Here is a 13,364-nt window from a genome sequence, read left to right as displayed (position 1 = left end):
TTGCATTTATAGATATTCTTGCACGGTAACAACCTAAACAGTCTACACCAACTAATCCATCCTGAGATCCTGCCTTCTGAGTTTGGAGGGATGTTGCCCCCATATGACATGGGGACTTGGGCCAGAACCCTGCTAGACCATGAGTACGATGATGACAGCGAGTACAACGTGGACTCCTATAGCATGCCTGTGAAGGAAGTAGAAAAGGAACTCTCTCCCAAATCCATGAAGAGGTATGTTCCAATCGACTGGGAAGTCGGTAAAGCTCCCCGGGGAAGGGACACTGAGTTTGACCTCGTCATTTTCATGTGTGTTTGTGTTATTTCCTTTCTAATAGAATTTTAAAGTCTTGCTGTGACAATGACTTTTTCTAAGTACTTGATCATTAGAAAAAAAAGTTTTATGGGTCATGTAGACACATACAAGACACACACACACACACACACACACATTGAAATACTACAATCAAGCTTGTGTTACCTGCTCAATCTCTCTCTTCAGTCTTTGTCTAAAGGTAGCCATTTCTGTCCCAAACACTATATCCTTACAGGTTTAATCATCATAAGGTTCATTATTGTGTTACAGTCCCTCTTCCTGTTTTGACTCATAATGCTGTTTCTTTCAGTAAGTGGGTGGGGGAATTGCAGATGCATGCTTGCATAATTGGCTTTGCCTCTGAATCCTGTAGCAAACCACATGACCTTGATTCTCAGACTTCCCTGGCCCCAGCAGAGTTCAGCTTAACGATGCTAACAAATAACACAAGTCTAATCACTATTGACAGAAGTATGTGGTGTTCTGCTACCTCTCGGAAGATGCCGTCATTTCACTTGTCATGCAAAACCTTATCTTGTATCTTTTTTTTTTTTTCATGGAGATTTCATGGTTCTTTGGTTAAAGCATTGATTCAGGTAGTGTCAAGGATGATCCTAAAGAGTGAGTCTCCTCCTTCCTTCCTCTCTTTCTCTCTTGTCCTTCTTCTTTTTCTGCCTCTGTATCTCTTTGTCTCTGCTTATCTCTAGGTCTCTGCATTCTCTCTCTGTCTCATGTGCGTATGAACATGTACATGTCTTTGTACATGATGTTTGTAAATGATGTTTTCTCACTACAGGCTGCTGTGCACCTTCTAGAAGTAAAAGGAAAGGACTGGGGAATTTTTCCCTGCTACCTATCATTTCCTCACTTGTTAGCAAATTTGTTTTAAAGCTGACGTTAGGTTTCTTAGCTCCCTTCACTTGGCAGCCTTATACAGTAATTATCAGCAAACCTGAGGGTTCATTAACCTCCTGAAGTGATTGTTGATAGGTTGCTGAGGATTCTCTTTGTTACTGAGTTGCCTTCAAAGTCTGCATGTGTGTAATTAAATGGGTATGTGTGTGTGTGTATTTACACAGTGTTTCTCCAACTCTAAAAGGGTTCCTAAAACAAGAACGCTGAAAAAGTAAATGTCTCTGGATAACAAAAGTAATTCTACTAACAATTGTTATTATATTCTAACACTTATTACATATTTATCATAAACTGGCACTTAATGTTCTGCCTTTTAGTTCTCACAGAAAACTTGTTAAAATAATGTATTCTCAGTGCTTTCCCATATCCCGTGTGTGAGTGTGTGTGTGTGTGTGTGTGTGTGTGTATGTTGAACAAGGTTCATCTGGAGACTTTCATTGTTGACAAAAAGCCGGTCCGCTCTTTTATGACAGTGTGACAGTAGTGGCCTCTCTGGATGTGAACGTTATAAAGCTTAAGAGAAAGATGTCTCTAATGGCCCCTAGTTTCTGCTATTAACAATGCCCTTTCCCTTGATTTTTCCTCCTATGACAGTTTTGTTCACACATTCCATCACATCCCATGAATGCATTTCTCTCTTCAGTCCAGCAGCACCTTTGTCACTCACAGTTTGTCTTTTCCCTTCCCAAGAATTTTCAAGTTGCATTCATAAATTCCATTGTTACCTGATTCCCTTTCCCTTGTTAATAATCTGCAGGGAAATACAAGCATCCTTTATGTCATGCACAACTCCCATTTAAATTGCAAGTGACTGATAATTCTATCACGAATAACAGCACTTTAAGTCACTGTATCATCTGGGCCTGCTGTATTTCTCCACTATGTTATTACAGCAACTTCCTCCCCTACCTTGAGATCCAGCAACCTTCTCTCTGCTCATCAGCTTCTCCAGTTAGTCACTCTCTAAAGCTTTTACTTGACATCTCTGGCTTGAGTTCGTTTTCTGTGTATCTTGAAGTGGCTGGTACCCAGCACAGAACCTCCTCAAAAGGGTCTATGCTCCCTTTTCAACCACCCAGTCTTAATCATTTCTACGTGCTACTCATTCCAGTCATTCTACATCAATCAGTGTTCTTCTAAATTCTTCTTCCTATCATTTACCAATGCAATGACTGGGGATAGTTTGATATTTACTCTATAGTATGAACTTTGTGGAGATGATGGTGGCTGTATTTCTTTTGTTCTCTGAATTCCTTGTTCCTAGAGGAAGTCTTCTCCCATGGTGGCCCACTACATGCCAATTGAGTGAAAGAGAGTGTTGTTTTCTGTCTTTCAATGGCTGCCTAAGGTCAGTATTCATAAGTAATAGGCAACAGCTGAATCTACTGTGACTAGTGGTGTCTATGTGTCTTGCCCTTGTTAGCTTTTATTCTGGTTATCAGTAGTTGCTATGTAAGAAATCAAAACACATTGCTGGCTCCCACTGAGCACCTTAAACTGTCCACTAGTAGCCCATGACCCCCTAATTGTATACTCTGCTCTTAGCTTTGTCACGGGAACATGCTTTGGATGGAGTAACATCTCCTTGTTAGATAAGCTGTGTAGCCCTAATTTGAAGTCAGTTCGGATTCTGTTTCTTTATTCCAATTCACTGGGGCATTTTCTTCCTTGAAGAGTAGGCTTTCTAGCTCATCCACCATGCCAGTTGTTTGTTTTGCTTCTGATGGGAGCTGAGCAGAACTTTTTATTTATTTATTTATTTATTTATTAAAGATTTCTGCCTCTTCCCCGCCACCGCCTCCCATTTCCCTCCCCCTCCCCTGATCAAGTCCCCCTCCCTCATCTGCTCGAAGAGCAATCAGGGTTCCCTGACCTGTGGGAAGTCCAAGGACCACCCACCTCCATCCAGGTCTAATAAGGTGAGCATCCAAACTGCCTAGGCTCCCCCAAAGCCAGTATGTGCAGTAGGATCAAAAACCCATTGCCATTGTTCTTGAGTTCTCAGTAGTCCTCATTGTCCACTATGTTCAGCAAGTCTGGTTTTATCCCATGCTTTTTCAGACCCAGGCCAGTTGGCCTTAGTGGGTTCCCGTAGAACATCCCCATTGTCTCAGTGTGTGGGTGCACCCCTCGCGGTCCTGAGTTCCTTGCTCGTGCTCTCTCTCCTTCTGCTCCTGATTTGGACCTTGAGATTTCAGTCTGGTGCTCCAATGTGGGTCTCTGTCTCTGTCTCCTTTCATCGACTGATGAAGGTTAATATTCAGGAGGATGCCTATATGTTTGTCTTTGGATTCACCTTCCTATTTAGCTTCTCTAGGATTGCAAATTATAGGCTCAATGTCCTTTATTTATGGCTAGAAACCAAATATGAGTGAGTACATCCCATGTTCCTCTTTTTGGGTCTGGCTTACCTCACTCAGGATAGTGTTTTCTATTTCCATCCATTTGTATGCAAAATTCAAGAAGTCCTTGTTTTTTTACTGCTGAGTAGTACTCTAATATTCCATACTTTCTTCATCCATTCTTCCATTGAAGGGCATCTAGGTTGTTTCCAGGATCAGAACTTTAAAGGTTCTTGTTCGTTAGTGGGTGCTTATAGCATTTGAAGGTTTTGCATTCCTATTGGGGTTTTCTTGCTGTGTGAATTTGTTGGGAAGAGAAGAACATGATCAGCTGAAACGATGTAAATTTCACTAGAGCATGCCTGTCTTCAGTGCTGGGAATGTTTTGTATCTCACACCTCTAGGCCCTAGGTTAGTACCTGAAAACATGCAGCAAGACCAATACTCCAGTTTTGTCGAAACATAAGTAATCTCTCAGGGATGATATTTGAAGGCATAAGTCACAAAACAATCCCACACCAATTTGGAATTAGGATTAATAAAAGGGTTATTTATTAAAAGGAAAAACTTACAAATCACCGTCCTAGACAACAGCCCTCTGAGGAATCAGGAAAGTAGTCTAGTAGCTGGAAGCAGAGTCTGAAGCAAGAGAGGGAGTGCACGGCTACCACTGCTTTTTAAAGCAAAAGAGATCATGCCCAAGTGGGCTGGTATCTTAAAGGCTGTTGGCTAAAGGAGCAGAAGGAGCTCCCGCAGCAAATATTCCAAAGAAAATGGACTCTCCCTCTTCTATAAGTCATCAATTGTCAATAGTATCTCAGTGAGTGGTGGAACTTCATGAGTTGCCCCAATCCCAACTCCTACAGCTCATCATGCAGAGACTTTGCCTGGCCTATTGTTATCTAGGTTTTGTGCATGCATCCACCACCACTGTGAATTCATATGACCCGAACAGCTGTTTTGCTGCAGATAATCATTTTGCTGAAAGGTATGAACACTTCCTACTCTGTGTCAATCTGTAGTCTACTGACTTGCAGAAATTCATATTCTTCTTGCAATTAACTGACAAGATAGTACTTGTCTGATCTTATTGAAAAGAAGAGTAAGAGACAAGAAGGAGAGTGAATTCCAATTCTAATTTCAGTGAACAAATAATCGTATTCGGTGAGCTACTTCCTTAGGCCTTTCTGTTTGTCACATGTGTGAGGTTTAGGTAAGCATTATTATATTTTATCTTCACTATGTTAATGTAAAGAAGAGGTTCTCTCCCAGTTTTACATATAAAAGAATATAATCTTAGGCCTTTTAATAGCCTTCCTGTGGTTAAAAGGTAAGCAAATTAGCTATATAAGCAACTGCAATTGAAATACTTGTTTCTGAAGTCTAGGTGTAAAAGATTTTATTGCATCCCATTACAGCTGCATAATTGCTGCATACATAAATATTGATAACTTTAACTTTGTTTTTGTGTTGTATATGCTTGTGTATGTAATGTGTGTATGTGTATGGGTACTTGTGTAGGTGTATGTTGGTAAATATACATAAGTATGGAGGCCAGAGGTCAATGTCAGGTGTCTTTCTTGACAGCTCTTACCTTAGTGTTTGAAACATGGTCTTTCATTGGCTCTGGAGATCACCAATTTTACTACCCTGGGTGGTCATTGAGTTTCAAAAATCCTCTTATCTCTGAATCCCCAGTTGGAGTGAGAAATACTGGCAAATTTTCAGCTTGTCCTTGGGTGCTGAGGATCCAAACTCTGGTCCTCATATTTGTATGACAAGTGTTTTACAAACAGTGTCACTTCGCCAGACCCTATGTTTTTTTCTGAAATAAAACATCTAGATATACACAGCAAGTTTATGGTAGACAGTTTCCTACATCATTGCTGGAATAAAAGTCTTAGGAAGAATTGTGATTGTACACAGTTCTCTCATAGAGAGAATTCCACCCTCTCCCTCACAGAAGAGAGTAAGAATAAACCCCAGACTAAGTAGTAGTACAACTGGGAAGCTAAGTGTCAAAGACAACATTATCTTTTTGAGTGTAGTTTTTTTTTTCTCTTGTGAAATTGCTGTGCAAATGGGGCCAACATTTACCACCAACAGTTCTTAAAATTGTAATGCCCAAGAAAATAAAGTAGCAATTTAATTCCAATTCAGACAATATGTTTTATATTAATAAAATGTCAGATTCCATTTAAACTGATAATAATGTATGTGTATATCTGGGTGTGTGTTTTAACAGAATATTATGGTAAACACAGCTTTGGATTTCACCTATTGGAGATGATTAAGACAGTTCAGAGTCTGAATAGTAGATACAGACTGATGATATTTTGTATTTTCCTAAATAATTTTCTATATTTCTTCTTGCTTTTCACTTTCAAGGATTAATATCATTATTTTTGCATGAAAAATCATTAGAAATTGAGACAGCAAAGACTTACTATGCATCTAACCCTGTGATCCTCTACTCTGCCTCTCCTCTTTTCTGTCTTCTTTTCCTCCTGTTCTCTTCTTTGTTCATTGTCCCTTTCTCATGAAAACACACAGAGAAACACAGAAAAGTTTAATCAGTCTGTTTTGCAAAATCTGGTGTCTATTTAATATTTAGAGAAAAGAAAATTTATCTAAGAAACGGACCATCTTCCTACTTGAAAAAAAAAACTTCATTTTCTCTTCTGAAACAGGATTGTTTATTTAAATAAATGGAGCATTTGTTGGTGAATCTTGTGCTTCTTGAAAACATAATTAGTTCCATTGCACTCTTTTTATTAGCATGTGCAATTGTAATTTAGCTGAGAGTCTTCCTTTTCGGGAGTTAATGAAGTCTGCTAAGAGGCACATTGCTACAGCGAAAGGCAATTGGTTGGAGTGCATCAGTGTGGAAGAATCCATTACCAGCGAGGGCTCTAAAAGGGCAGCTCCTTCTTAATGCCATAGCCATTGAAAGGGCATCTTCCTGCCACAATATTAGCATGTGTCATTGTTCTCTCTTCTTCCCATTCTCATGCAGTTTCCTAATGATGAACGTGTATAGAATTCCACCTTGCTATCAAAAGAATTTATATATGGGGGGTTTTGAAATTGTGTGCTTTCTTATTTATAGAATCTTCCTGCCCAAATAAGCATCTTTATTTTAAACATCTTTAAATGTTTTTTTGAAGTGTTCAAATATATGTTTTATTTTATTTGGATTTTTCTAGTGGGAAACTTAACATAATTACATTCAAATTCTGTTTTTTTTTTTTGTTTGGGTGGTGATGTAATAATTGAAAATGAGAGATGATTATGATAAAGAAATGAGTTACAGTTATTTTGGATTTGTTTTATGGGTTATTTTAAGGCAGGAATTCAGCCTCATACTGATGTTGAAATCAACATCTAAAGCACCTATCTATTTCTTTTACTAGTTGGAAATTTTTTATTAGAAAGTATTAGAAAATTTCGTGTAGTAGAGAGAATACCCTTGCTCAGCTGCCAGAACAACATTACTCCTATTATTTTCTGCTCAGAACCTCTTGCCGCTCACAACCCAGGAAGCCAGAGGGAATCGTTTGCTCACTCTGATGCCATACTCTAAATGTGTGGTATCCACAGTTCATAAATCCCTTGATGAGACTTCCTGGTCCTGGAAGAAGCAGTAGGGGAAAGCTGGTGCCATGCGGTTAATTCTGGGAGCTAACTCCTTGCCCCTGGCTTCATTCTTTCTAGATCGCAGTCGGTGGTGGATCCCACAGCCCTGAAGCGCATGGATAAAAACGAAGAAGAAAACAGGCAGCCTTTACTTTCCCTGGACTAAGAACTTCTCCACTTCTACCCCACGGATTAGAAATGGGAGGTATTGGCTTTCAACAACAGGGACAGCACTGTGGCATCTACCTGCTGGAAAACCTTATTCATGTTAATGTAGCATAATGCATAAGGCATCTGGCTTCCACATTTGCCTAAACCATGGGTGCCCCGGGCTAGATTTTAAAAAGTCAATAATTTATTCTGTAAGTGCCAAGTTCTTTGTAAATACAATATAGTCGTCACATCAAGTTTGTAAATTTTGGTAGTAAAGTAATTTGAGAAAGATTGACTCACAAGTTTGAGCCAGTGAAACGGACTATAAAAAGAAGCATAAAGACACATACACTATGAAATTTAATTAAATGTATCCCTGTTTCCTATGAAGCCATATTTCTGCTATCATAGTGAATTGTTTCATCGTCTTTCTCTGAAATACTGTCAATATTTAAACATACTTTGGGCACAGCAATTCCAGGAAATTGTTATGATTAATGTTTTCCCGTTTAGTGGTTTTTTTTTCAGAGGAAGTATTATATGACCATCCCTGACTGCATTCTGAAGAAAAATAGTGGATGAGGAGCTGGTGAATGAAAAACCTAGATGTTTCTCTGTTGTTTGATTCACAGAGTCTTGTAGGAAAATGCGTTTCTTACTCAAGACACAGCATTCTGATAGAGAATGGATATTTGTCTAAACTGTTGCTTTCACAATGTCCTCTTTACTTAAGAGTCCCATTGTAATCCTTGTTTGGTGTACTTTAGAATATTTTCATCCAAAATTTGACTAGGAAAAGATGAACTAGTTCCTGAATAATTTCAACATTCAGCGTTGAACATAAAGTTTAACCCTTACAAATAGGGGCCTAATTTCAAATCATTGTGTACTTGTTAAAAATATCAATATTCACATAACATATTTTCACTGAGTTTCAATAAATTCTTGATATGATAGGCATTGAGATATCATGGAAAATGACTTTCAGTGAAGTAAAGAAAAAGGAAAACATGAGACAGACCTCAGGATACCTGTTCAAAGGATTTCATATATCAGAAAATGAAATCTGGACTATGTGGCACCTTAACGAGTGTGTTTTGCCCCTTTAAAGACACAATGAATCTCCATATAGCATAAATAGTAGGCAATAAAAAGCAAAAAAGGTTTTTTGTTTTTAAAAAATATTTAAGTTAGCATGTTCTTTTATGCTCCCATTTTTTTTTGAAAAAAGATTAAAAGTACATGATATTTGACAGATACTTTGAGAATATTGGAGGGCATCTAAGACAGTATACAGCAGTTTAAGTCTAGACTCAAATTTGTGTATGATTTAAAATTTTATTTCATAAATTATATAATTATAGTCTATGTTAAACATCTTAATTTAAATTTCAAATTCCTGTGTAAAAAGGCAAGATTGTTATCACTTTCCTGGCATGGTGAATTTTGAGATTGAGAATTTACCATTTTTATTTTAAAAAAATTATCTTCAAGAACTTTTGGAAACTAGTACAAATAAAGTCATATAAGAGCCTTGATACACACATATGCCAACATTTCAAAAATCCAGTTACAATCATGCTGCTCAAAATCTCAAAGTTGAATCAACATACCAGTCTGAAGCAACATGGGCTGTCTAATGATTATAAAATTGTAAAGATTATGAGTTTTTGAAATACACTTTAAAGATATTTTAAGAATGGCAACCTTCAGCTGAATTTAGAATAATAGTGACGATCTGGGTATTCTGTCTATCCTTGTAGCCGAGACTGAAATGAAATGGGAATTAAATGCCAGGGCAATTCTACTAGGTAATAACTGATGCACCAATAATTGATGTGTGTTTTTCTTTGTCTACCAGACATATATTCTATAGTCCTGGACTTTTCTCGTGTTATAAACACGCATCAGGCAGAAGTCATTGAAATAAAAGAAGAAGAATGTACGCATAGACTGTCAATATCATTCTCTTGACACTCACTGTTTGTTGACAGTTTTCAGGGTTCTACCAGCTTCAGATGTCATCCAGCATGGCCAGCATCCTTCTCCAACTCTAAAGTTACTGTCACATAAAAATAACTAGGATCATCCACACTCTCTCCCAATCCATATTTGGAAAACTCTCATTGGCATTGCCAAGCGTCTGCTCCTCTTTAAATGAGCAACTGAAAGTTGGCTAGATGGTGTGCAATATTTAAAAAAAAAATGAATGAACAAATTAAAACAATGATGTCTTTTGATTTTCTAGCAATGGTTTTGAAGCTGCTTAGTCAAGGGATATTTATTCAAATTCATAAATTTTCCCCTCTGCATCAGCTAAAGCACGATTTAGGTAACTTTTCCCTATTGTAATGTTTTACATCATGTAGCAGTGTTTATGGTACATTATCTAGTATATAAGCATGCCAGTGTTCTTTCACACTAGATGGTTCTAATGGCTGCTCCTCTTTCCTTTGAGTCCTATATTCTGCCATTTAAATGGTCTCATTACCTTGACATTTATGAACTTTTACGAGATACCACATCAATTTGGAATAGTTCACTGCTTTTTTAAAAATGGTGCTGGGCATGGAACCCAGACCTGAGCATGCAGAGGCAGGTGCTCTATCCATGAGCTCTATGTCAAATTTCCATTTTTTAATATTTTTTCACTGTGTCTGTCAAATATTTTCTTTCTTTCAGTTGTTTCAAGATTGACTGCTTCCGAAACTGGCTTAAAAATAAAGAACTCTTCTTCTCATGTTCTCAGCAACATAGTTTGTTGGCTACTATATAAGATAATATGACAACATGTACTCTAAAGAATATGAAGAAGTGCCACTTTAAAAGTAGAACAAAGCATCGGTAACAACTTACTCAGTTTATTTGCACACTCTTCCAACAAAACCAACATATTCTTCAGTATCGTAAGGGTAACATGTAGATATTTTTGAAGAAGAATATTTAAGGGTGTTGCTTAACAATGTTCATACAGTATTTGTTGTGCAAGATCAATGCGGTAACTTCATTCCAAATGTGATTTAACATAGAGTACTATGTTAAAACAGGATAAAGGCATTAAGTAGAGTTTTTCAAGCAAGGAGTTGACATGGGCATGCATGATATTATTTTGGCAATAGTTTGCATTTGTGTAGGCAGGAGCATTCCATAAGCCATTTCATAGAAAATGCTTATTTACACTATTAAAATTTCCATATCCCTAAGAAAGAAAAACATGTAAGATGTCCTCTTTAGTATATGTCTGCAGGTCACATAGTTAAACCAAGCATTTAAGGTTTCTGCAGCATTCTTAAGGGAATAGATTGGACTGTATAGTACCATGAAAAGGAGAATCATTTTAGGCCTCATGTTAGAAGGAAACCTTTATAGACATGGCAGGCTGTTTCTATTTCTACACAGAAATTCAAGTTTATAGCCAGACTTATGGTCGGTCCTTTAAGAACATTTTATTAAGGAAATCTGATGAGAGACTTAATACTTCTGATGCTTTATTAAAACTGCCTGGTTGGGTTAGTTCATATTATTCCTTTGCTTCTGTCATTCACTGCATATTTATTAATGATTCCTTAAAATGTTACCCTGAGCCATGATGGCATTCCAGAAAGATTCTCAACATACACAGTAAAGTGACCCAAGTCCCAGCATGTGCTATTTCAGCTTTTAGGTGACATCAGTAGGCCACAGGCAGATATTCCAGGTTAGACCTGCTGTGTGCACAGGTAGCCAGAAATAGCTGTGAGCTCATCAAACCTTTGAGGCTGCCACTGGAATGGGTACACATGTTTTCTTGTTTATAATTGAGAAAATAGCTTTCTGTATGTTACTATAGTGACTGGTCACTGTTTAGCATTTGAAACTGCCACTGAAAGAGGCACATATCGGGGAAAAGTGGACTTATCTTGTTTTCAGTTGAGAAAAATGAGCGCCCTATAGACTACTGTAATGGTTGATCACTGCTTAGCACTTTAGATTGGGAAAACAGAAATACAAACAGGTTTGAAGTATGAAATTATTAACTCACTGCCTTTGAAGTCTGAAGAAGAGCTTTCATACATTCAAGATTTTAGCTTATAAAAAAAACTAGAGGTTAGTTAGTGCCACACATAATGCTCTGAAGCTTGTTATTTGAGAAATATGGAAATAAATCCACCTAACTGTAGGAAAATCATAAAACTGCATTTTTTTGTAGTGAAATGCTCAAATTGGACCTTTTTTTGTTTAGAGGAGTACAATGTTATTGTAAAAATGAAGATCATTTAGAAACCAAATAGTTGTGGCTACAATAACTGCACTTTACGGCAAGAGGTGGGAAGTGTTGACAGTGTTGGTATTTGTCAGGGTTTGACATAGTTTCAGATCACCATGCAAATATTTCCACCCTTTCTGTTTTCAGAATTTCTGATTATGTAAACATTATTTTTTTGTGAATATAATGGACCTACCGAAGACATAATGAAATTTTAACATGTTTAGCATGGACAAGTCCCAACCTATTTTGAAAAATCCCAATGATCTATACATAAATGATTTGCATATCACAGGTTAAGCCATTGTCTTATTTCTGATCTAGTTTTGTTTTACATTTTTGTGTCATTGCATGATGTTTTTAGTTGCAATTTTTATAATAAACAAAATAAATTTTAAAAATTAAAAATAAATAAAGCTCAAAATATACGTTTTGTCTCCAAAGTTCCACTCATATCTAAGACAAAATTATCCAAGTGTTTCAAAAGTACCAAACACTGTATTATTGACTTAGATGTAATAACTGTTGCTAATATACATTGTTTGTGTTGCACTAGACATTATTTACTATTTGATCTCTTGAGAGAGTTCTTTCTGGCAAAGCATTATGATAAAACATATCTCATACATTCTAAGAGACAGGAATTCTTGCCAGACTTCACAAAGTTTATCATATACCTTGACGTTACTGAAGATTTAAGACTGCTCTCCTTCTGTGTGATCAGCCTGCTTGTGTCATTTTCTTTTAAGAGAACTATGTAACAATCAACCTTACTTGTCTTGGATTTCCCAAAGAATCAACTTGTCCAACCTAAGGTAACACATAGCCACAATCTTAGTTATGTACTCTTCCATCCCTCCGACTAGAGCAATGCATTTGTATCGTTATCATTTGCTGACAGCAACAACTACAGAGATTGAAAACAATCTTCTAAAATGAATACCCACCATAAATTTGAATATTTTTTGAGAAACAATGATGTTCATGGTACTGTTTGTTATCTGATCAGCTGGGGTACAATTCTGTTGAAGATTTCTGAAAAATATCCTTCATTGCTTCTCCATTAGGTGTTGTCTACACTGTTCAGAAAAGCTAGAGGAACACCTTTTGTTGGAGACAGAGACAGTCACACAAATAGACCCACAGCATAGTCTCAAGATACTCTTTAGTCAGAGACAAATTCAGATTCACACAAGAGACAGACAAAAGGAAGAAGACACAGGGAATAGAAAGAGAATTCAAATCTGAACTCACTCTTATTTAAATTACTCCAAGGAGAAATGTTTTTATTTTTTTCTTAATGCATGATGAATGCACTATTAGTACCCTGATATTAATCATTAATGCAGCTAAACAACTCAGTTATTTATTCCAACAGAATTAAAATTTGCAAAGCAGTGTTTTGTTGGTTTGTTTTAGCTTGGCTTTATTTTTGGTAAGTATGCAGTTCTGTTTATGATACTTGTTTTACATATGACAGAGTTGAGTTTGTAGGTGCTCAATGGGCTACATCTAAAAAAAATAGTGGAACATATAAAAATAAATGAAAATTTTGTTTGTAGAGATTACTGCTGCCTCTTGAGCAGTAATACCTTAATTATTCTAATATTTGAATGTTTAAAACAGAGGTAAATATGTAATTCCATAATTCACTTCACTAAAATGAATCTTAGCAGTTGATCACTTCATAACCGTTCAACAGAGTATGAAGAAGCAGACTCCTAAGTTGGGTACCGTGGAAAATAACCTTAAACACA

General features: G+C 36.9%; 1 protein-coding gene across 1 annotated transcript in view; it reads left to right on the top strand.

Moving 5' to 3' along the window:
- The window catches only part of Clvs2 (clavesin 2), an 84,275-nt gene extending 71,179 nt beyond the window's left edge, over window positions 1-13,096 (top strand). Inside the window, exons 5-6 of the mRNA XM_041653944.1 lie at window positions 13-233; window positions 7,287-13,096. Of these exons, the coding sequence (XP_041509878.1) occupies window positions 13-233; window positions 7,287-7,374 (309 nt within the window). The 3' untranslated portion in view covers window positions 7,375-13,096. The remainder of the gene's footprint in view (window positions 1-12; window positions 234-7,286) is intronic.
- The last annotated feature ends 268 nt before the right edge of the window (window positions 13,097-13,364 follow it).

The sequence above is a fragment of the Microtus oregoni genome, unplaced genomic scaffold (assembly GCF_018167655.1).
Source record: "Microtus oregoni isolate MIOR12 unplaced genomic scaffold, Mior012 000006F_ref0000085, whole genome shotgun sequence".
NCBI lineage: Eukaryota > Metazoa > Chordata > Mammalia > Rodentia > Cricetidae > Microtus > Microtus oregoni.
This window is presented reverse-complemented; position numbering and strand designations above follow the sequence as displayed.